General features: G+C 37.4%; 1 protein-coding gene across 1 annotated transcript; it reads right to left on the reverse strand.

Moving 5' to 3' along the window:
* Positions 1-919: 919 nt before the first annotated feature.
* On the reverse strand, positions 920-14,495 carry zgc:101663 (alpha-1,3-mannosyl-glycoprotein 4-beta-N-acetylglucosaminyltransferase C). The gene is made up of 4 exons (XM_056249765.1): positions 14,374-14,495; positions 11,369-11,483; positions 4,198-4,312; positions 920-2,212 (listed from the first exon to the last, which is right to left on the reverse strand). The coding sequence occupies exons 2-4, from the start codon at positions 11,468-11,470 to the stop codon at positions 1,029-1,031; spliced, it is 1,401 nt and encodes a 466-aa protein (XP_056105740.1). The 5' UTR covers positions 11,471-11,483; positions 14,374-14,495; the 3' UTR covers positions 920-1,028.
* Between the last annotated feature and the right edge of the window lie 12,080 nt (positions 14,496-26,575).

A 26,575-nucleotide genomic window follows, 5' to 3' on the forward strand; every position in this document is an offset into this window, starting at 1 on the left:
AAAATAGTATTTCAAAATGTATGTCAAGGCTACTACACCCAGGGGGCAGTATATTCCTAACAAACATTCACTTTAAAAAAGGCCTCAAAATGTAAATATTTTGACTGTAAAATGTTCTTTACTTCTTGGTATCCTCTTTCATCACTCAACCACATAACCATGCCTTCATATTTCAAACTTCATATTTTGATATTTATTTATATTAATCGAGGAGATGTTTTTTTTTTTTTTTTTTGCACTTTTATCTTTTAAAATTTTAAAATTTTGTAACTTATATTTAGGGCAGCAGATTGACCAGAGGCTAAATTCTTCTCTCGTCTGAATTCTTCGTACAAAATACTAAATTCTTCATTCAATTCATTAAAGTCCTGTTATACTAACATTATTTGCATGAAAATGAATGTGTATTATCTTGGGAGACCTTGCAAAAAGTTATCAAAATAATCTTTTGAGTTTTTTTATCATTTGTTTTAAGAAAAGTTCAAAGTTAATTTCACATTAAAACTAAGTTCATTAAAATAAATGCAACGTATTTAAGTTAAAATAAATTTAAAACAACAACAAAATATTTTAGACCTGGGTAAGAAAAATAAAGTTAATTTAACATATATTTTCTGAAAGTTTGAATATCCAATTCTGCTTTATTACAAAATCTTTGCTTGAAAACCAAAAATCAAAATACAGATTCATTAAATTACTTTATGCTGTATAAAGACAATTATTATAGTTTTTACTAATATTTTGAATTGTATTTTATGTTTATATTTTCCGTTTTCATTTTCATTTCAGTTAAAGTTTTGGTAATTTTGTTGTTTTCATTTCAATTTTAATTTAACTTTACTTTTTTTTGTATATCAAGTTACTAAAGGAAAATGAGAAATGTTGGCAACTAGTTGGAATCAAATATTTTTTTTCCATTTAACAGTTTTTTTTTTTTTAATGTTTTTAGTTTTAGTTTAAGTTATAATAATATCCCTGATCCTCACAGATTTTAAAGATTCAAATCTACGTCAGCGATGATAATGAATTCATTTCCGCCGCAGAACAGCTTTAGAAACCGCTTCTCTCGTGTTTTTTTCAGCTTTAACAGTCCAGACCTGGATCCTGTTTATGATAACCCAGTCCGGTTGGGCTGCTGTGACTCGAATTCGTAAACATGCCACGGTTGCGGGCACAAGTTTCTGGACATCGGGCTCATTAAACTGTCCTTTCTGAAGAGAACCTAGTGCTTGAAATCCCGAACAATCCACCGCAGACTCTGTTTTCACCAGAGTTTTCCCAAGTTCCACATCAGCAGAGACCAGCTGATCTTTTCCATCCGATCCTGTTCGTACTTGGACACGGGAGATAAGAACCGGTTCATGAAAGACCACTAAAAAGTAGTTTTCTAAGCCAATAGGGGACACGCCCCAGAAGTACTCTAAATCTTGACTGTAAGCCTTTTCGGCTTTATTGGTCTCAAAAGTCTCAATGTTCGTGCGAATGTCTGCTGGAGGGTTATCAGCAACTTCTTCCATGAAGTCCTCATCCTTCAGGTGATTGTATGTCCCCCTAAATGACGAGTAAGTGCCCATGTGCTGAAACAGAGATGGGCGGAAACGAATGACTTTATCCTGCATCAACAATTTGTGAAAATGCGACAGCAGGAAGTCGCAGGGCATCTCTTGGTAGAAATTATAAAGGAAACGGCCCAGAATGGGCAGATCTTTGGATTGGTAGAGTTTTCCGATGTAGCCCAACTTGGAGAATTCCAGCGTGACCCACTTCGAGTGGCCCATCGAACGGATGTGCTCACGCATACTGGAGAGAAAGTTCTTCGAACAGCTCACGTCATCCTCCAGCATGATATAGTATTGGGAGAGGTTACTGCTAAAATGGAGCAAATAGGAGTAGTCCACGTTTTGCTTCGAACGGAAGGACACGCGGTCGGGAGCGTCGTTGAAGTTCCTCTTCAGTCCTGTAAGGGGAGGATAGTTCTCTTCATTGACGTGGATAACAAGCAGTTGACCCTTCGACAGATGCAATTGGAATTCATCTGTGATTTTCTGTAAGGTCTCCCGGATCCAGCTCACATCAAAGTCAGCGAGAAGGACGACCACCACCATTTGATCCAGCTCTTCCTCTGAGGACGCGGTGAAGATTGACTGAAGAGTGTCCTGAAGATAACTGCCCTTTTTCCTCTTCACAGACGAGAGGCCCACCGTTAGGTACTCTGAAAAAGGATGAAACCACAGGGATGTGACTACAAAGTTGTTTACTGGGATTCATTAAGTTCACAAAGTCTTAAATCTTTCCCAACCATTCATGGAATTTTCCAGCTATATTTATGTAGGATTTATAATCCGTGTCTTTTGTCCACTTTCAACCACTTCTGTCCTGATTTCTTCGAGGGGAGGGTCTATGGGCGGGGAAGTGTATGGGCTTTTTCAAATCTTTCAATCTAATGGGCCAAATAAGCTTGTGCAGGTAACATATGAAGGCGAACGGAGACGACGGAAAAACACACGGAGAACAGCAGCTTTAGTTTCTGCTCGGACAGACTCGAGACCAGCCGAACGCTGTGAGTGTGTGTTAGAAATCAGGAATGGTGAGAGAACATTGTGCTTGGTACATTTTTCATCTTTAAATCAAACTTAGGTTTTTAGAAAACAAAGTTTGAATCCCGTCTGGCTAGAGCTCTTCTCATAATGTTACTCATTAGGTCAGTATGCGGAGAGTAGACGGGCTTTTGTGGCTGTTTGAACACATTCAACCACACGAGTGTTTACACTACGAAAGTGTATGAAGTGGTCCAAAGTGGTCGTTTTAGACCCGTTTACACCTGTATTTTGTGTCGTCCACTTGTGATCCGATCGACCGAAACGCATCTTAATACCAGGTGTGAACAGGGCCAAACATTAAACAGCATATAAATCAAAACTGCTTAATGTTACTGAATGAAATGTCGACCCAGGACGAGCTGTAGGATTGAGCTGTAGTTATGGGGGTGTTGATGGACTCGATCTGTGTTTTGATCATCGTTCTCAATCCGATCCGGAAAATGTGATTTTCTCAGCTTTTTGTTCAAAATTTGGCTTTTTTTAATGAAACTTACCCACATTCAAGTATAGTTCACGTAGTGAAACTACGCAAAGCTTCTAGGTTGTACGTCACGCATCACACACATGACCAGCGTCGGCCAATAGTGAGCCTGCGTGTGACGTGCAACCTAGAAGCTTTGCATAATACATCACTACGTGAAATATCACGGCCCACGGAGAAGGAAATGATTAGTTGAATAAAGTCGTTATTTTTGTTTATTTTTTTGCGCACCAAAAGTATTCTCGTGCTGGCTGCCAACTTAAAAATGCTGGTGCTGGCTGCCAACTTAAAAAAAAAAAAAACGCTGGTGGGGGGAAGAAGTTAGAAGTTAGTTTGAACGGCAGTATATATAATCTTACTGGTATTTTGTTAATCTTACTGGGATGTTGTTCCAACCCCGTAAGACTTTCGTTCATCTTCAGAACACAAATGAAGATATTTTTGATTAAATCTGAGAGCTGGATCACTCCTCCATAGGCTTCTTAAGGGATCGAAACTGACCGGCCCAAAAGTTATGAAAGACATCGTTAAAATAGTCCGAGTGACTACAGTGGCTCAACCTTAAGTTTATCAAGAGACGAGAATACTTTTTAACCAACTGGTGCTGGTTGAGGAGAGACCCCCTGATATGATTGTAAAGCGCTTTGGGTGTACAGTAGTACATATGAAAGCGCTATATAAATGCCTCATTCATTCATTTCAAGATAAATTCTCAAGAACATAGCTAGTTTTCAATACAGCACGCCCTTTTACTGAAAAACAAAACTTTCATGTCTAGCAGAGCTACCACAGGATGCGGTGTTGCAGAAAGAAACAGTCAGGCGACCAGTGTCCGGAATGGAGCTTGAAAAGTTATTTTAAGAACTGGTGAAACAAACGAAGACATCCGCCTAGCACACATGTACATTAATCATCAGTTTAAAAGTATTGCAGATGTTTTGTGTGAATGGTTCCCACAAGCTGCACTTATGCACTTATTCTACATAAATATGTTGATTATTTTACGAGTAATTTAGATCTTTACATCGATTTTCAAGCATTTTCTTCGAAATCTGTTGTATCTAAACAAAACTTCTACCAGTAAATTCTCTGCTAGTTGTGAATAGATGAACTCACTCTTGGACTGCTGGAGGTCTCCTGCCAGAACTTTAATGGAAACATTGAAATGCAGGTAATGGCTCTGGAGATCTTCAACCCAAGTCTCTCTATCCCAAATCCAGTTCACTGAACCCTGTAGAAAAAAATAAAAACATAATCATAAAATGTACAGGTCTTGTTCATCATATTACATCAACATCACCTACAAACATGATCCTACAGGGGGTTTAGTGTTAAGCCTCGTTCACACTGCCAGCGACACGCAGCCGTGACATGATCCCATTCATTTCAATGGAGAGCTGGAGATTTCCAACACGATTTCCAGCCGCGATGGCACTCGCCGTTTCTTGTTCATCGCTAATATTAAGCATTGTATGTACTGATTCCATTTCTAGTCTTTTCCCTCCAAAATGTTTGTTTTTAGCTGCAAGAAAACTGATTCGGTGTCTACAACATGGAATAAGATCCGTGAATGCCATTCATAAACTTTACTAGACAACAGTAGTGTAAACGTCCACTAGCGACCTCACTGGCGACATGCAACAACAGAGTCACTGGCAGTGTGAACACAGCTTTAGGTAAGGTGGGTACACTCTACATGATTTTCAAAGTCGTCGGATTGCTGTTCTTCTCACACTTCACAACAGATCGGCAACAGGGGGTCACACATTTTAACACAAAAGATGTGTATCCACAAAAACTGAACTTTTAAAGGGTCATGAAACCCCCCTCTTTCAGCTCAAGTCTAGCTCACAATCTTTTTTAAAAATACAACTTAAATGGGCGTGGATGGCTGTGAGAAGAAGCGAGGGAGTGGGTGTGGTTTGGCCATCACTGTCATCGCCAGTGGCCCATGCATATCGACTGTCACTAAAAATCAGTGGTAAAACGCGAGGAAATGCTAGATTTTTTTATAGCTGGCAAAGTTAAGTCTAATGAAATACACTGACACTTTATTATTGTCTTTTCAAAAGTAACTGAATGCCCTGCTACATATATTAGCCTACAGTAATCGTAATTCTATTTAAAACATATTAATGTAGGCTACATGTGTAATTATAATGTCATTATAAAATATATAGTTGTTTATATCTAGACACTAAATGCATATATTTGAAAATAATTAATTTTCCAAAAAAAAAAGTTCCATGCATAGCCTACTGATCTACGCGCCCGCTGAACTCCCATGATAAAGATGGCTCTGTGGAGGTGGAGGACTTCTTATTTTAGACACACACACTCACACACATCTGAAGGGATAGAAAAGTCCTCGTGACTTGGTACCGCATCACTCGCAAGACGCAACCTGCATTGGTCGTCAACCAGGCGAAGTCCACCATTCTCCAATTACATTTTTTTTGGGGGCACACACTATAGTTTAGATGTGTCCGTGGTTGATGACAAACCAACCGCCCGGAGCCAGAGTCTAGCCCTGGCAGCATCGCGGGGAAACATATTCAACCCACTTGTACTTTTGCACCACGAAAACAAACACTTGTTGCGTCCCATGATTGTCTCCCTCATCTACGCGATATCACAGTTTGACATGTCTGTCATTGGAAAGATCCACGTAGTGTCATGAATAATTAAGAGACAGTGTCTTCTCATAGGAAGAAAACTCAGTCTCATTAATAATTATGAGACACTGATGAGTCATCAACGCATTCACAGTGCACTGCCACGTCATAGCCTGTGACGTGGACACGATGAAGATTTTAAACCCGGAAGACGAAAAAAGCGGAAAAAAACTAAAATATAACCATTTTAACCCTATTATTAAATCTAACAGATGCTAACATTGTCTTCAATGGTGTTCAACACGCATACCTCTGTTAAAATCTCAGAAAATTTGGTTTGGGGTTTCATGACCCTTTAATTGCAATCCACATGCCACACACATTATACAACATTTCAATAGGAAGAATCCATTGGCTGTTATTTGCCGTGTGCAGTGGAAAGGCGGTTTAAGGCCATGTTTACACGACAACGATGTACTATAAACAGAAACGTTCTTCCATTGCGCTTTTTGCGTACAGGCGACAACATTGTCAAAATGATTCCCGTTCAAACGGATACATGAAAACGACTAAAAACGCTGTATTATTTACATGCCAGGCCAGTAGATGGCGATGCCACTTTGTAAAGAAACACTACGTGCCTATAGACTGAACACGTAATACGCATGCGCATAAAATCACCGTTTTCACAAATTCATGTTTTTGTAGTTTACACAGAGACGATAACGGTATCGTTTTAAAAAGATTGCCCTTTGAAACCTGTTTTCAATCCCCCAAAAGACAGATGTCATGTAAATGAACGGCCAAAACACATCAAAGTTTTCCGTTTTTAATTGTAAACAGACCCAGGTCCAGTGCCAGGTTGCATAAAGCACCTTAAGTGTAATTTTCCCTTAAGATCACTTACAGTAAGTTTCCCTTAAACTTTAGGGTGTCGCAGAAAATAACCCTTGTGTTACTTAAGGGTTTTTAATAAGTGAAACATCATAAACCCTTAGAATACGTCACACACAAGAACAAACCTCATTGGTTCTTGCACGTCAAGCACTCACGTTTGAACATCCGAAACAGCTTGAATCATATATATTACTTTGATGACTTTCAATGAATAGACAGAAATGATGAGAGAACATTAAAAAATAGAATAATTTGTGTTCCAAAGATGAAGGAAAGTCTTATGGGTTTGGAACAACATGAGGTTGAGTAAATGAATACATTTTTTTTCTTTCTTTGAGTATCCATCTAGTTTGTTCCTTCTCTTTTATATTTAGTTTTCTTTTTTGATTTTGTTATCCATGTTCTGTGTTTTCTGTGAAAACGTACCGCTATCCGTGTTAACAAATAACGTGTGCATGGCAACAACAGACATTTGACATATCCTGAGTCTCTGTCATGAATCACTTAATGGTTTCCTAAGGGAAGTGTTTAAGAAATCCTCAAATAAATCATTCCCTCAAGGGTAAATCACGGTGTAGCAACGCATAATGTAATAACGGCACATAATGTAATAACGGCACATAATGTAAAAACTGCACATAATGTAATAAGTATTACATTTTAATTGTAATAAAATGTTTATAATGTAATAATTTTCTCAAAATGTAATAAAATCTTGAGCTCATAATGTAATAACAATTTTTACATGAGAAATTTATTACATTATAAACTCACCAAAAACATCATATTTTCATAATTGTAACAGCTTTAAAAACATAAAAAAATATTACTATTCCCATATGGTACATTTTTAAAAATCTAAATCCAGTTTTAAACTACCTGCGAAATGCAACAGATTTAAATATTCATGCAATTATTTTTATTTTATTTTTTTATTATTAAACATAAAGCATTTGTATAACCTGCCTACAAAATCTACCAGACAAGTATTATTATTATTACCACTACTACTCTACTACTACTTTTATACATCCTGTATACATACTGTTAAATGAGAAACAGTGTTAAATACCAATACTGTGGAAAAATGTTGTGAAGAAAACCCCACAGTATCAATACAGATATGAGGGTGTGTGTGTGTGTGTGTGTGTGTGTGTGTGTGTGTGTGTGTGTGTGTGTGTGTGTGTGTGTGTGTGTGTGTGTGTGTGTGTGTGTGTGTGTGTGTGTGTGTGTGTGTGTGTGATAAAACATGTTATCTGCTTCAGCCAACGGCAGCAAACATTTCTTCACTTTAATATAAGTTACAGCAAAAAAAGCCTGAATGAATGAAAAATACAGTACAACAAACAATCATGTACAGTGCAGTGGTAATAAAATGTTCACACACCTCTGCTAAAACTGTTTGGTTTTGTGATGTAAAAAAGAAAGAAAAATAAAATCAGAACTTTTGCACCATTAATGTACTTAAATTACTACTAGTAGTAGTAGTAATCTGGTGGATTTTGTAGGCAGGTTAAAACTGGATTTAAGATTTGTTAAATATACTGTAAAGGAATAATGCTTTGTTAAATAATAATAATAATAATGATAATTGCATGAATATTTAAATCTGTTGCATTTTGCAGGTGGTTTAAGAATACTAATATTTTATATGTTTTAAAAGCTATTACAATTATGCAAATATTACATGTTTTTGGTGAGTTTATAATGTAATAAATTTCTCACAATTTACAATTTTTTATTACATTATGAGCTCACGATTTCATTACGTTTTGAGAAAATTATTACATTATGAACATTTCAATGTAACACTTAATACATTATGTGCCGTTATTACATTATGTGCAGTTATTACACTATGAGTTCCTACACACTGTTTAGGTGTCACACTTAAAGGGAAAGTTCACCCAAAAATTAAAACTCTGTCATCATTTACTCTCCCTGAAGTTGTCCCAAACCTGTATCAGTTTCTTTCTTCTGTTGAACACAAAAGAAGATCTTTTGTAAAAGTAAAAAATGTGCTTGTACAGAACTTTTAGGAAACATTTTGTTGTGAGTGAGTGAAGAAAAACAGTGGGCTACGCCTCACATGAACAGGAAATGATCCTGAACAGCATTGCAATGAAACTAAACTGCTAGTACAACTTGTGGTGTGCAACAGTGTGTGCCAATTCCTGTACTTGTGCATTATTCTATGCCAGTCTAAATAGAGTGAGCGTGTTCACACTGAATATTACAAAAAGTGCCTTTAAATACCCGGATGATGCACTTAAAAATGAAGTGCTGTGAAGACTAAAAATGTACTGTTTAAAGGGATAGTTCACTTTGAAATTAATTTTCGGTATGTTTTAGCTTACCTCAAGGGCATCCAAGATGTAGGTGTCTTTGTTTCTGCAGAAGTTTCGATCCAAGTGATCTGAGGGCGCGGGCGCTTCGGACTTTTCCGGCAAGCGCCGGAAGTGATCTCTCGCGCACTGGCCGGCGCCCTCAGATCACTTGGACGTGGCTGTGTTTACAAGAGGTAAAAACGATATAAATACTGTTCGTTTTCTCACACAAACCGCTCGTTTCGTGTCTTAGGCCATCAATGTGTACTTACATTTACGAGTCATTAAATCATGTTTAATTTGGACTTCTCTGTGCATGCTCTTTGAGGTGGTGACCATAGACCTGCATTATATGACTGACAGACAAGAACAGTTTGACCTAAAAATATCAAAATTGAAACTACTGCGGAAACAAAGACACCTACATCTTGGATGCCCTTGAGGTATAGCTAAAACATACCAAAAATTAATTCCAAAGTGAACTATCCCTTTAATGTTATTTTTTTAAATTATTTTTCTTTATTCATTTTCATAATGTATTTTGTAAAGTCAGAGTATGTTGTAATGTACATGTGTGCTGAGCAGAGATCTGGGATGAGTTATATATTTTGCTTAGAGGTATGTGTGCAATGCAACGTTCACTGAGCAGAGATGTTCCACTAACGATGATACTTCAGCTGGCATGTTCTTTACAAGGAAAGGAATGTTTCAACTGATGCAAGCGTACCACAAATGTATACGAGTCATTCTAGAATTGGGGGTACATTTCGAGTCTCCCAGATAAACCTTCTTTTTTTTAATCGGTTTTGAATAATAACACAAATGATATTAAACTATCTCTAAAAAATAATGCTTTATGTATATTTAGAAAAATATTTAATTGGAAATATTAACTAAATGACTCCCACTCCACCTATTATTGACTGTCTCTGCCTCCTGATTCATACATTCAACTTGAATTATCATGAAACAATTAAGTCTAATTTTCAAATATTTTTTGTGTTTACTCTATTAAGTTATATAAACAATTACAAAGAAAATATATATTATATGCAATTTAATTAATAAATAAAAAATAGATTTTGTGTCTCTGCCTACGTTCTGGTCAACTCTGTTATAAAACAAAATAAACCCTCCAAAGCATTTGTAGAAAAAGCATGTGAATTGCACCAAGGGATGTCACTTCCTCTGGTGGGAAATTCTGGAAAGCAGTGAAGTATGTCATTATTCTTCTCTCATTAATTTGTACAAAATGTTTAGGATACACAAATAGTAGATTAAGTATTTGTCAAATCTATTATTGTGATATTGCACTGAATCTCTCACTCACTTTTTAAAAAACGATAATATGGTGAAAACCCATAAAATTCTGTTTTTAGACATGCCATGTGGTATCTGGTTTGAGGTTAGCATTTTGAGCTAAAGCACAAAATGGTGGAAAATGTCAACTCTGTTATCGTCAACCCAATTTGTCTATAACAGAGTTGACAGATTTTTCTGTATTGTACATTGATGTTCGGTCTTAATATTTTAAATCGTACAAGTTTAAGATCAGCAAATATTGACAATGTTGAATTTAAACTGCATTCTATTAAAAATAAAAAAAGTTTAACAGGAAAATAAATCTTATTTTTTTGTTTTCTTTCTCTACTTGAAATGTACCCACAATTCTGGAATGAGTCGTTTTCTTAATGTGGAAAGTGGATTGTACCATGTGTAAGCATGAGGTATACGTTCCATTTTTAAACGTAAACAACATGTTTTTCCACCTTACAAGGAAGTTGTAAGTCCCAGAGTGGTGTATATAAGCTCAATCTTACTGTACCGCCTCAGAGAAACATTACGGTATGACGGGGCGAGAGGAAGGAGAAATAGAGATGAGAAACACCGGGAACACATAGACCTGGCACGAATACAACCATCTTCTCAAGTTTCTCTCCTATGCTGACGAATAAAGATTTTTCTTGGCAAGATAACTGGTGTCCGGTTCCGTGAATAAAATAATAACGGGGAAAAAGGCTTAATTCCAAGTCTACAGTACATGCAGAATGTGTTGGACACTTCAACTGTCACAGCTTTCCTTGTGATACAGAGGGGGAGGGACTATCAGAGTTGATTGACAGAATAACCGAATAAAATTCATACACTACGCACGTACACAGTGCATATAAGTCGTGCATAATGTCTATTTGGGACTCAAGACAAACAACAGAATGAATCATTTGTAAGTCAAGATTCAGTGGATTTCTTGGAAGAGATAATCCACCCTTTTGTCGTTTCAAACCTGTTTGACGTTTTTTCTTTCTGCTGTGGACATACAGTGGAAGTCAATGGAAACCGTTTGGTAGTCAACATTCTTGTTTCGTGTTCCGTGAAAGAATTAAAAGTCAGGTTTGGAATGACATGAGGGTGAGAAAACGATGAATAATCATATTAGCACACGCTTACCTTGACTTGTCCTGATTCTGCTCTCTGCATGTAGATGTAGACGCTGGTCAAAATGAAAAGACCAGCTCCGACCAGGACGGATTTTTTCAGATAGCATCTCATCACCCACCTTCTTCTGTTAAAGACACATATGCACACCAACAATAAACACATCGTAAGTCTTACTTGTGTCACTTGTCGCTCCAAATGCTGTTTTTCCAACATGTTTGATTGTCTTTAATCAGTAGCTGCATTGTTCAATTATTCACACGACCCAGTTTGAATAATTAATGTCCGATTATGAACCATTCAGCTGACACATTCAACACTGTCATTTAGAAGAGCAAAATAGTGCTTCTCAAACTAGTATGTTGTCAAACAGAGGGCAGGGAAAAGCTGCAAGAAGAGAGTAAAGATAGGTATATTTGTGAACATGATAATAATATGCATTACATCGGCCTGCATCATATTTTCTTACTAAATTTGGGGTGCTGATTCCAAAAATAGTCACATATAGGGACATCACACTTTCCCACAAAATATGTTGAGCACTGCATGGTATTTTTGCTTTCGACAACCATTTGTAAGGTGAACAAGTCATCCCTTAATCACCAGAAAAACTGACACAAAGACACGATTCCTATCTTCCTCTGAGCAAGATTAAAATGATTTGTTCAATTGTCAGCCGATTTTCATATGAATGACTATTTTAAGCCTAATCCTGATTTCAAGGTTAGATTCATGGCCAGTGACAGAAGAAAATGCGAAACTTGCCCCAGGTGTTTACTGAAGTTACGTAATCAGATTACTTTTTTCAAGTAACTAGTTAAGTAATGCTTTATTTTAACATTTATAAGTAAATATCTGAGTTACTTTTTCAAAGTAGTAACGCAAGTTAGTTTGTTTTCCCATTTATTGTCATTTATTTAGCAAGCCCAACCCAGGTGACAAAAACATAAAAGTACTTTCCATAAAAAGTAACCAAGTCACACAATATTCTAATGCATTGCTTCTGAAAGTAACTTAACCCCAACACTGGTTTGCTGCTACATCTGTGGTTGTTTTACTTCATCCAAAAAGCATCAAGAAATTACAGATTGTGATTTTTTTTTTTTTTATAAACTATGTTTATGTAAAGTTCTTTGAAATTAAATGGCGTATTTGAATATATATTTCCACTCCTTTGCAGATTGTAAGTAAAATGATCCATTTTCAATACTTCTTTTTGTCATTTTGTGCATTAAAGCTGATACATTTATATAATTTGAAAAACCATTCATATTTTGTGAAGAAAAAAAACTTTTTATTTTTAACTTAGCATAATCAAATAAGCTAATAATTAGGGCTTTTTTGTGTAATTAATATCACTTTTCAGCAAAAAGTGTTTGGAGTCAATAATTTCTGATTTAATCTATTCATTTAATCAAATTTATTCTGTAGAATCCAGAATTCTGTGGTTTCCATGGATTTCCCCAGTTCAATAATGAACTGTGCTGAGGGACATAACACATATTCTTATTCAAAACTTACATAGTGACAGAATGGTTTACTAATCTTACATCCAATGTTTCTCCTGCTTAAGCCAGAAACCTGCTAACTTCCACATGACACAACAATAGTGTGTTTACGTGGAAAATAAAAACAAACACCTGTAGGCATTACTGTATTGTACCTCTGTAACGCACAAAGTCTGCTTAGAGTAGTAGCAAAAAGGACTACATAGACGAATTTACTGCTCAAATAAAAAATATGTAGTTAATAAATGCATTTGATCAAAAATATAGGCTACACATTTCCAGAATGTTGCCGTAGACTACCATTAAAAGTGCTTTACTGTACACATGATTGTGTGTGTGTGTGTGTGTGTGTGTGAGAGAGAGAGAGTGAGAGAGAGAGAGAGAGAGAGAGAGAGAGAGAGAGAGAGAGAGAGAGAGAGAGAGAGAGAGAGAGAGAGAGAGAGAGAGAGAGAGAGAGAGAGAGAGAGAGAGAGAGAGGGCGTTTACAAACTGACAGCATGTCACATTTGCCTTAGATCACACATAACTTCCCTGGGTATTTCAGGGAGCGTATAGCGACTGTAATAATTACTTCCTTGTTTTCACTGATTCATTGTCATTGTAAGTCTGAAAGGTAATTTAAACTATAAAAGTTGAACGGTTACATTATATTTTAATGACTCATTGTTTGTAAAATTACTTATAGTTTGTAAACCATAATTTACAATGGTTCTAAAAGCAAAAGTAATAATCCTAAAAGAGAACTGGTTGTGCTGTAAAGGAATCCTTAAATGTTTAGCAGAAAAAGGATTTGCCATTATGTGTTTTAACTGCATGTTTAGCCAGATACATTTTGAAACATCCCTTTCTTTAAACCATGACATAGCCTACTGTTTCCAGAGCAAAGGTGAACTTTCGCCTCTACACTTTTACTAATGGCACTGAATGAAAGCACGCCTGCCTGGTTACCGAAACATAGTTTGTTGCTAATATAGCCTACAGCTGAAAGCAAAATGAAGAGTAGGCTAGACTATACACCAGGCGAACAGGTTTTAGATCTCGCATGTGTGTTGACCTGAGCTCACGGACATTGCGCTCCTTAAAACTCCATTTACAATGCAAACAAGTTAGGGTAGTTGTTTTGTTTATACGCCTATTGGTGAAAGGAAGAGTCAACCCAGACCATAATTAGGAAATGTAGCCTACACATTAAAAGCAAACCAAAATAAATATTTAGAAATATAGGCTATAGTAGGCTACATTTTATAGTTGTATATTATTATTATCATTATTATAACAGTAGGCTATAAACAATCTGTCATTTCATATATAATTTATTTTATCTTGTTCTTCTTATCTACAAAGAAAACGTCAGAGTAGCCTACAAAAATGTTATTTTAAAAAAGCATTTGAATCCACGCATCCACGATACCAAAAAAATCAATTGAAAAGTCTATTTCCAAAATATTGTCCAGTGAAGCAGTGTATGCTTTGACACAAAGTTCAAACAAATGTATTTAATCCACTTACCTTTATATCGCCTATGCAGCAGTAAAAGTAAAACATTTAAAGTGATATTTTATAACGTTAGAGAAAACGCATGTCTCTGTCCACGAGTTAGATCACTTCCTAGTGTCGTTGTCTAATAGCCTACGTCTTTCTTTCCTTCGGAGAAGTGTGTTATCATCTGTTATGCGTTTATCCAACTGATGGTCCTGCCCAAGCGCTGCTGTCATGAGGACTGATGGTCGTTAAATGTTAACCCGGTTATTGTGGCTATGAAGCCATTTCCTTATCGATTGGTATTACCCAGCCCGCGTTGTATTACCATCGGGAAAATGAATGGTGTCATGAGTCAATCAAACAAGTTTCAAACGGTTTTTTTTTTTATATCTCTTGATATGTAGATTTCCTTTAATCATATAATTACATCCACTGGCTTTCTGAATTTAGGTAGCCTAAATGAATGAATGAATAAATAAATAATTAAATATGATACGTTTTATTTGTTACATTGTGTTAGTGCAAATATGTGTTGAAAGATAGAAGACAGACACACCACTTCAGTATCAGTTTTGCTAAATTAACCACAATAAGAAAAAAAGAAAGCCATCCCTTAAAAAAAAACACTTTTTTTCTGCATGTTTACTTCTGAATGTTTATTTCTGCATGTTTACTTCTGCTTTAGCTTATATATTTGCATGTATAATGTATGTAAATAGTGTTTATTACACTTTATATGAGAATGAGAAGTCTGTTTCTAGTTTCCGTTTCATTTTTAATTCATACCACAACAGTACAATAAGTGTATTTATGGAAATAAAATATGTATTAAAATAAAATATGTAAGTTTTGATATGTAATTAAAATGTGCATTTTCTTCAGAAGGCAAATAAAATTCTATCTTCATTTTAAATGGACAGCAATATATTGAATCATTTACATTTAGTCATTTAGCAGACGATTTTGTCCAAAGTGACTTACAAATGAGGACTAAAGCAAACGAGTCATTGGAAGAGTCAAAATACAAAGTTTGTGTAGTTGCTCAGAGTAGCATAAGCCAGACAAGGGAGGATTAAAGGATAGCCTAAAGAAAGGGTTTTTTTTTTTTGTTTAGGTTGAGTGCTCACACAAGAGTTTTGTCTTTGTCAAGATTTGTCTTTTGGAATGTTGCCAGATTCTGCATTCCGGATGAGGGTGGGGAGATCATTCCACCAGCATGGAACCGTGAATGAGAATGTTCTGGAGAGTGATTTTGTGTCTCTCTGTGATGGTGCCACGAGCCGTCGCTCATTGACCGATCGTAGGCTTCTGGTAGGGATGTAGACTCGTAGGAGCGAGTGAAAATTAGGAGGGAGCTGAGCCTGTGGTAGATCTGTAAGCAAGCGTTAATGCCTTGAACTTGATGCGAGCCGCGAGTGGTAGCCAGTGCAGAGAGATGAACAGAGGAGTGACGTGGGCCCTTTTGGGCTCATTAAAGACAAGACGGACTGCAGCATTCTGGATCATTTGTAGAGGTTTAGTTGCACATGATGGAAGTCCAGCCAGAAGAGCATTGCAGTAATCAAGCCTAGAAATAACCAGGGCCTGGACGAGAAGTTGTGTTGCATGCTCAGTTAGGAAAGGCCTGATCTTTCTGATCATGTCTGGCAATTTGAAAAATGTTTTTGGGGTCGATAAAAGTTAAAAACATATATACAAGAAGTATATTCATGATTCTCAGGTAGTTGGCATCATCCAGCCCTCTTCCTCTCCGGCTGGGGTGGGATACTTCTTGGTAGGGAAGAAGGATGGATCGCTGCGCCCCTATATAGATTATCGGGGGTTAAATTACATCACGGCGAAGAATCGCTATCCTTTGCCATTGATGCCATCGGCCTTCGAACTCTTGCAGGGGGCGACCATCTTTACTAAGTTCGACCTCCGCAATGCTTATCACCTAGCTCGGATTAGGGAGGGGGACGAATGGAAGACCGCCTTTAACAACCCCACGGGGCACTTTGAATATTTGGTCATGCCTTTTGGGCTTTCTAATTCCCTGCGGTCTTCCAAGGACTAGTCAATGACGTACTCAGAGACATGGTCGACCGGTTTGTATTTGTTTACCTCAACGACATCCTGATCTCTCTCCCAGAACGAGTGTGGCCATGTCCAGCACGTCAGGCGAGTGCTCAAGCGGCTGCTTGAGAATCAGCTATTCGCCAAGGTGGAGAAGTGCGAGTTTCACGCACGGTTGGTTCTGTTCCTGGGATTTGTTCTCTCACCCGAATGGATCCCACCAAGGTACAGGCAGTTGTGGATTGGCCCACCCCAAATAGTCGTAGATCGGTCCTGCAATTTCTGGGGTTGTCCAATTTTTATAGGCGATTCATTTTAGTCAGGTCGCCCTTCCTCTGACTAATCTCACCTCCCCTCGAAGACATTTCTGTTGGTTGCCACAGGCTCAGGCTGTGTTTACAACCTTAAAGAGTCGCTTTGTATCGGCTCCTATCCTTGCTACTCCCGATCCATCTCGTCAGTTCGTTGTGGAGGTGGATGCGTCGGAGGTGGGAGCGGGGGCAATTATGTCTCAAAGATCATCTTCGGATGACAGAATACATCCTTGCGCATTTTTTCTCATCGTTTAACCCCTTCGGAACGGAATTACAACATTGGGAATAGGGAGTTACTGGCTGTTAAGTTGGCGCTGGAGGAGTGGCGTCACTGGTTAGAGGGTGCAGAGGTCCCTTTTATTGTTTGAATACATCCGCACCGCTAAATGACTAAATTCTCGACAGGCTCGCTGGGCACTGTTTGTCGGTCGTTTTTACTTTAACATCTCCTATTGCCCGGGACCCAAGAATTGTAAGCCCGACGCGCTTCGCAGATCTTTGAGGCTGAGGTTAAACCCACCCTCCCGGTGACCATTCTGCCTCCCGATCAGATGGTAGCGGTGGTCACCTGGGGAGTGGAGTCCAGAGTCCACACTGCGCTGCGCAACATCACGGTTCTTGCAGGGTGCCCTGAGAGCCTGTTGTTTGTGCCGGAATCGGTCCGAACTAACGCCCTACAGAGGGGTCACTCATCCAAACTAGCTTGCCACCCAGGAGCGACTCGCACGTGCCGTTTAATCAAGCAACGGTTTTGATGGCCGTCCATGGCACGGGGCGCTCGTCAGTTCGTGTCGGCCTGTCCAGCTTGTGCTGGGGGCAAGGGCTTCAATCGACCCCCTGCAGGGCTACTCCAGCCGCTGTCTGTCCCTTCGAGACCCTGGTCACATATAGCTTTGGACTTCGTAACCGGCCTACCTCCGTCTATTGGCAACACAGTAGTCCTCACTGTGGTGTACAGGTTCTCGAAAGAGGCTTATTTTGTTCCCCTCCCCAAATTGCCTTCAGCGAGGGAGACAGCGACTGTTGTCTTAGACCAGGTTTTCCGCATTCATTGCCTCCCGGTGAACGTGGTCTCTGACAGGGGTCCCCAATTTGTGTCTAAGTTTTGGACAGAGTTCTGTCGACAGCTGGGGGCGACTGTGAATCTTTCCTCCGGATATCACCAGCAGACTAGCGTTCAGGTCGAACGGACCAACCAGGATCTGGAGAGGGTCTTGCGCTGTGTGGCGTCTGCGGAATCGTCGTCTTGGAGTTTCAGATTAACCATGATCGAGTATGCGCATAACTCCCTCCTTGTCTAGTCTACGGGTTCGTGTCCCTCCCAGTGCTGTTTAGGCTACCAGCCCCCATTAATCCCCTCCCAAGAATCCGACGCCATTGTTCCGTCCGCGCATGCATTCATTCAGAGGTGCCTCCATACATGGAGGATCGCCAGAGAAGCCCTCACTCTGACTGGCGACAGGAACAAGGCGTCGGCGGATCGTCACCGTACTAAGCCCCCACTTTACGTGTGTGGTCAGAAGTCTCTTCCACAGTTTGGTAACTGTAGTGGGGTTTTTTAGCAAGAATTTTGCGAGATTTTCAGTCAGGTTTAGATCAGGACTCTGGGCTGGGTATTTCATTATTTCAATGTTCTTAGCTTCAAGGAACTACTTTACCCATTTTGCAGTAGGACAGGGGGCCATTGTCCTGCATTTAAAGTGAGGGTTGATTGGGAGATTTTTGCAGGGAATGAACCGCATGTTGCCGAAGGAGGTTCCGATAAACAGTTGCATTCACCCTGCCATGTTGCTATATAAAAGGCCCGACTCCTTCTGGAGAAAACATCCTCCAAACCATGGCACTTCATCCTCCACCTTCCACTGACTTCTTGCGCACTTTGGGTTCAGTCTTCCTTAGTTTGATAAAGAACACAATGTCTCCAAATTAAACTTGCTCTCATCACTAAATTAACTTTGGACCAGTTCTCCTGTCCACACAACTTGCTCCTCAGCAAAGATTTCCCAATCCTTTTGATTCTTGGCTCGACCAAGAGTGCTATTTCAATCTGAATTCTCTTAAACTGCGAGTCACTGTATGCTGAGACAGATCCTTACACTATTCAGCACTGAACTGGTGAGCAATTCCAGTAGTGTTGAACCGATTCCCCACTGAGGCTTGTGGTAGATTTTTCCCCTAGGCACCTGACTTAGGTTGATCCTGGTGTCCTTGATACCTGAAAATATTATACTCAGTTAAGTTACCTCTGAACGCGCGAGTTGACACAATCTAACGCCGCCTAAAAGTCTCGCCCCTTATTGAACACTATCACTTGGGAATATGGTCTCCAGTGTTCCTAACACGCTCCACAATATCACTTGGTAGTAAGGTCTCTAGTGTTTCGCTAAATAACTTGTTCCACTAACTAGCTTACTTCCCACACAGGAATAATCGACAAACAGATTTCAGGAAATGTCCTCTAAATGCTTTAATCACGGCCGGGAGTTCTTGACATTTCCTCAGAGAACTTCCCCCAAGAAGAAGCAATAAGCATGGCCGGAGGATCTCAGACAAATCACATTGAGAATCCCACCAGTAAAACATAAATACAACAGGTTTATAGAATAAGGAGGTATGGCAAAAAATGACATGAAACATTACTTAATTTGATTGGTTCTTCATACACAAGACAAGCCCTCTTGATAAGGTTACCAAACTCTGTTTTTGGTTTCGAGTTTAGACATCTGTCTATTTTCATTTCCCATATTTGTTACTCACACACACACACACACACACACACACACACACACACACACACACACACACACACACACACACACACACACACACACACACACACACACACACACACACACACACACACACACACACTCAAAGTCACATGTTTTCCCTTGGTTTCGAACAGTACATTCTGTTCAAATGTTAGATGTTAAATAAGGTTGGATGTTAGTCTAACATGGTTAGTTTAATATATAGTTTAAAATTTCCACCACCATCAACATAAACCATACAACCATAAAATTTCCATCAACATCTTTTACTTTTACTTTTTACTTAGACCTGTAAGATATTACTTCAATCAACATCCTAAGCTGTAATGAAAATACAACCAATTTCCAATGTTATTCCAATACCATCTTCTCATCTATTCATCTCCTTCCCAACATTCTATCTTCAAGCAATCTAATTCTATCTTTAGTAACAACTAAACATACCATAGTACATTGCCTTTTAACTTTAGACCTTGAGTCAAGATTCATAATCTTTTGCTAAATGTCGAATCACATTGATCTATTAGGCCTTTAACAGGCCGATACTGCTAATTAACCATTTTTCTTAAACATATCTGGTTAGCTTTTAATTCAGGCAGGCGATTGTTTTACTTAGTCATATCTATTTAAGGAGCTGTGTAATAAAATCTAATAAAAAAAGTATGGAGCCAGATCAGACTCATTAATAATTCACGCAAAAAATACGATTCACACATGCGTAGACAATTTCACATGCGTGAAACCTAATTCACGTACACACAAAAAAAATTCACGTGCGTGAAAAAAAAAATATTCACAAAAAGCAATTCACATGCGCAAAATAAAATTATATATTCATAAAATACATTTCACAAATGCAAAACACAATTCGTAGATATACAACTGTGCACAAAAACCTTTGAATCTTTAAAATGTACGAGTGTGTCCTTGAATTTGAATGTGCAAATCGTCATTCACATACGAATCGCCTTGGATGTGTGTGTGTGTATTTTTGAGACTTTCCTGGCAGCGCTTACTCGTAAAACAGAGCAGTCGTACTCTTCAGCCAATCAGATTTAAGCTTATCAATCGACCAATCAGTATCACATGAGGGCGGGCCTACCTGCATGTTACGTCATCAGCTTTCGACCAGTTCATGGCTGAGCAGAGGTAAGTGCAGTTACTCGTTCATTTCTGTGTTAACTGAAGTTAAAGAAGCTTGAGATCAGTTGATGCAATAGTTTATTAACTGCTGTTTAGTCCACATGTGAACATAAACATTTATTTTTAGTATTGATGGATTTTCATGTCCTGTCCACATTCAACTGATGATAATGTATGTAATGACGTGCATATATAGGAGACATGTTTTGTTTTAAGCATCATATATTATGTAGTTTTATTGTTTCAGATTTCCGAGACAGATGATGTATGAAGTTGCAGACAACCAGAACTGTGATCTTACCATTCCTACTGTAAATCTTTGAAAACAGTCATGTTGCAAGCCAACCATTTTGACAGTTGTTTCAACAAGAGGTTGAAAGTGATGCATTGTTACTGTATTCATTTGTCTCCTGCGGACTATATGTACACGCTCTAGGAATACAGCCCTGCTATGCATGCATTATTAAATGTTCTTGTCAGAATGAAAAGATTCAAAGACATAGTTCAATTTGATGTACACGTTTTATTAATTTTAACGTTTCCGAAATTCTTTGGGAATAAAATATATATAAAATGACTTGATCATGATTAATGTTCCTGTTACATATGAAGATCATGAACATTCAGTACAGAGAAATATATATCTCTTCCAGAGTTGTGAGATCCAGTCAGAGTCTGCTTTGCTTTTAAAGTATATAAATATAAGTGCAATACATCAAGTGAAAAGTGAACAAATGAATTGTGTTCAATCCAGTCATCAGTAGACCTCTCTGTTAGGACATATCAGATTTTGTCCTGTTTAAAATAGTAAAAACCTATAGTACGAGAGGTGCAGACAGAGGACGTGGGAAATTAAGTGATGGTATTTGAATAGAGTTTACTGAGTAATCTTAGTCGCATAATCTTAATTGCCTCTCTATGATAAGTACCTTTGTCTTATCAGCACAAAATCAGATTTGCCTATTTTACTAAGCAAAGTAAAATTAATGCTTCACAATATTGTCCTGTGAGACCCTAAGATGACAATAAAAAACCTTATTTAAAAACCTTAAGATGACAATACAGCACAAAACATAAGGAAATGCATGTTGAATATTGGTAACACTACAATATGGTACAATAACATTACCTAATGTATATTAACTAACCATGAGCAATACATTTGTTGCGGTGTTTGATAATCTTTGTTAACGTTAGTTAAAAATATAGCTGTTTATTGTTACTTTACAGTGCATTAACTAATTTTAACAAGATTTTAATTAAGTATTAGTAAATGCTGAAATTAACATTAACAAAAAATAATTAAAGGCTGTTTACGTGCAGTTCATTATTAGTTCATGTTAACTAATGAAACGTTATAGCAAAGTGTTACCAATTAAGACATAAAAACAAAAGTATAAAAGAGAATAAAGAAACAACATGGATTAAGATGTTTGTGACTGCTATCCAGCTGTCACACCAAAGGTGAGTAATCCTGAAAAATGCAGGGAAACAAGTGTTAATAATAATTTAACAACATACACAAATAGCAAATAAACACTGGGTGCTCATTAAATAGGTCTATTCACCATTATAAGAACAATCTCGATGAGGCCAGTGCTGAGAGAGCTAGGGTGGGTATTGACCACAGATGATTGTTTTGCAATCATTAGCGTGATGATTGTAGCTGAGAGCTGTCTTTAATACAACAAAACAAGCATCATCCTTCTTCATTTTTGACACGATATGGGACATCTTATTACAACAACACTTGCTTACATCAGTTAATAGTTCATAAACTATTGCTTCAACTGATCTCTAACTTCAGTTAACACAGAAATGAACGAGTAACTACACTTACCTCTGCTCAGCCATGAACTGGTCGAAAGCTGATGACGTAACATACAGATAGGCCCGCCCTCACGTGATACTGATTGGTCGATTGATGAGCTTAAATCTGATTGGCTGAAGAGTACGACTGCTCTGTTTTACTAGTAAGCGCTGCCAGGAAAGTCTCAAAAATACACACACACACATCCAAGGCGATTCGTACGTGAATGACGATTTGCACATTCAAATTCAAGGACACACTCGTACATTTTAAAGATTCAAAGGTTTTTGTGCACAGTTGTATATCTACGAATTGTGTTTTGCATTTGTGAAATGTATTTTATGAATATATAATTTTATTTTGCGCATGTGAATTGCTTTTTGTGAATATGTTTTTTTTTTACGCACGTGAATTTTTTTTGTGTGTACGTGAATTAGGTTTCACGCATGTGAAATTGTCTACGCATGTGTGAATCGTATTTTTTGCGTGAATTATTAATGAGTCTGATCTGGCTCCATAAAAAAGTTCTATAATTTCCATTTGTATCCTTAACAAAAATGTCAGTAATTGTATTATTTTGTTTTAAACAATGTCATTATTTTAAAATTAATTCTGTTTCAACCAGCTCTTGCCATGAGAATAGCCTTAGCTGCTGACATGCCATTTCATCTTTATACTACCATCCTATTTTTTACCAGAATTGACTGATGGACATGACATGTCCTGCCTCTATTTGTTGGCAATGTGGAATAGTTCATATCCATTGATCCAGATCATTAAATCTGTAACTTTATTGTGAATTTAGAAAGCTTTTCAGAATTTTTCTTTATTAGCAAAAACTCTATTTCTCTGAATTGTCTAAACTGTTTAGACTATTTTTTGGTTTAAATTGAACATGTTTGGGTCACATTTCTTGGTCTAGGTTTTACCTTTGTGCCCCCTACATAATTTGTTTTAATATGTTGAAGACCTTTCTAAACAAAACAAGTCGGGAAGCTGGGCTAAATAAGCAAACACTGTTGCTGTATTCCTAGAATAGACTAGACCCGCAGTCGGCTCTCAGATATCAAATACAGACATTAGACAGTACATGAAAGGAACATTTCTAACATAACTAATAATAATCCAGAATTAACTATGTTTCCCAAAATCAATCCCCTTTTGAAAGGTTTTCTTTGGCTATTTTAGCAATTTGTTACGTCCTGGGGACGCATTATGTAAAAAGTGTTTTTGATATGTATTTTACTTTGTTAAATATTGTTGTTTTTGTTATGTGCTCTGTCTGTCTCTCCCTCACTCTGCTTGCAGTTTATTAGCCACACCTGATGCTCGTAAGGAGTGTTACAGAGCTACGCTATAAGAGAGCAGAGTGAGTCACCTTTTTCTTTTTGTAAAATATGAATCCCTGTTTTTGGTTAGTCAGGGAGAGTAGGGAAGCTATGTTGTTTATTTATTTTCTTTTAGCTGTGTATTTTACAAAAAGAAAAATGTGACTCAATCTCCCGACTGCTTTCCATAACAAATTAAAAAAAAAAGTAGATATATAATTATTTATTTGTATTTTTACAGTAATGTACCTAGTTAGAGTCCCCATACTCTACAGAATTAAAATGTTTTCCTCTTCTCAATTTACGTGTACCTGAAATAATTTCAAATTAATCAGCTGTTCAAATCTCAGATCTATATCAATTCTCTGTCCTACTCTCTGATTGAACCAAATAAAACATCAATAAACATCACACAAACAAGCTTAATTCTTATCCTAAGCTTAAACCATTAGTTGGTCCACATCTTCTTCTTGATCATCTCGTTGCCCTATGGACGCTCCCTCTTCATTGTCTTAGAACACCATATTTCACACACTCACTTTCACACACCTTCACACACACCTCTCTGGCCAAAGAATCATACCTTTTTGTCTGCCATAGCAGTTTATGAACTGAATAGGGAACATATATATTATTAGGAGTGGAATACCACCAAATCCGAACGGTAACAACTTTTACGACAGAAGCTACTGAACCCTGTGGCATTCCCCTTGCGACAGTGTCTAAACGTTAGAATATATACATTTTCAATTGTCCGATGCAGTCGCCATGTGATTGAGTTTAACACAGTGAACGTGAACCTTTTCAAAATCAAATAGATTAAACACTTTAAAATAATAACCGTATAGACCTACAGTTGCAGTTGAGAGAGTCAGTTTTAATTTTTTTAATGCAATTTGTCATTCATTGCACAATTTAAATTTTTCTAACTTATTGTTGTTGCTCATACACTATTTAAAAGAAGATTTGGAAATCTTCACACAATCTTGGATCCTTGGAGAAAAATAAAACAACACCCCTGGTGATGACGGCATGTGATTTCACAAGTTTATAATTAGATTCATTGTTTTTATTGAATCTAGAAAATTACCTTTAAATGAAATGGAGTGACCAATATTGTTACTTTTCTAGCCATAATGTCTCTTTCCAGAGAATTCTGCATAGATAATAATCTATTCATGCTTAAACATAACCCTCACCGGCACCGCCAAATCCAGCCCCAGTTGTAGTCAAGCTCTCACTTCTGTTCTTCAAAATATCTTCCTTTGTGTTCAGCAGAAGAAAGAAACGCATACAGGTTTGCAACAACTTGAGGGTGAGTAAATGATGACATAATTGTCATTTTTGGGTGGAGTATCCCTTTAAGACTGGAAGTAAGACTGGACTGGACTGGTACCTATTGAAAGCAGATTCAAAGAGTTAGTTAAAGAAATATGAAGAATTGCTGAAACCAGCGGATAATCAAAAACAATAATCAAGTTAATTAACAACTAAATTTGAAACGGTCTCTGTAGTGATCATTGAAAAACATTTTAGTATTTTGAGAGCATAGGGAGACCGCTCGATTACATCATTCGCAGTACGTCAGTGGGTTTTTATTGTTTAAAATCAATATCCCTATGGAGAAAATGAATGGAGTTAGTGCTTCCGGAAGCCGACTGTTATAGGGAGGAATCTGAAAGTATTCTTCAATTTTGATCATAGTCCTTTTTTTTATATATTCTGTGCTTCAGAATATATGTAACTTATGCTTAAAAACTGCCCTTCTACTCCTGTTGGTAAAACTTCAAATAAGACTAAGCAAATTTATGAAATTGTAGATTATACATTAGGGGTGTAACAATATATCGTGTCAAAATATATCGCAATACAAAAATGCAACAATATATAGGCTACCGTGGATAGTGACAATATTTATTGTGTATAGTTCACCCAAAATAAAAATGAAGAATTCTAGTTTTCAGAGTTTTAGTGTCAGGACTAACTTAAACTGCTATGTTGAATATATTGTATAATAATGCAATGGGGAAATATTTGTGGGTCCCGATAATGCCAAATGTCTTGTTACCAGTAAAAAATCGCCTACATTGATATAAATATATCTAGTCAGTGACAGAGAGCATAATAATTCTGTATTTTAAGCTTCAGAATGATGAATATTTTTATTCTGTCTCTATTGTCCTGTGCATTGGGTTACCAGCACAAATTCTACAGCACTATTCATTTACACACACAATGTAAAACCAAATTTTGTAAAAAAATTTTAACCTTTTATGTTTCTTGGAGTATCGCAATAATATCGTATCGTGAGTTCAGCACCGTGATATGTATCGAATCGTGACATGAGGGTATCATTACACCCTTATTATACACATATATTAGGGGTGTCACTAACACGCTAATTTCTGTTGGGAAATTATGTATTGTATTATTGTATTATGTATGTATTATGAAATTATGTTTCTCTCTAACGGCTCTCTGATTGGTCTGCGGTTACGCCACCCCATTCACAGCAGAGTGTGATTCACTGTGTGTTGTGACACATTGCTCCCATAACCATTATTACAATTATGGGACTTGTGCCACAGAAGAGCTTCTGTTGGCTCGGACCAGACGGGATAGCCTTCATTGAATAACACAAAAGTATAATGTTTGACTAGTCTGTGAATAACACACAAAATATTATATATATTGATTTATGAAGTTCCTCATACCTCCAAAGAGACGTGTGTTTTAATTTACCCCATGTGCATGTGTGTAAGCCAATGTTATGTAGTGCTAAAAATAATATTGTCTGTAGATTCCAAC

This window comes from Rhinichthys klamathensis, unplaced genomic scaffold (assembly GCF_029890125.1).
Source record: "Rhinichthys klamathensis goyatoka isolate OS25496 unplaced genomic scaffold, OSU_Roscu_1.1 h1tg000062l_1, whole genome shotgun sequence".
Lineage (NCBI taxonomy): Eukaryota > Metazoa > Chordata > Actinopteri > Cypriniformes > Leuciscidae > Rhinichthys > Rhinichthys klamathensis.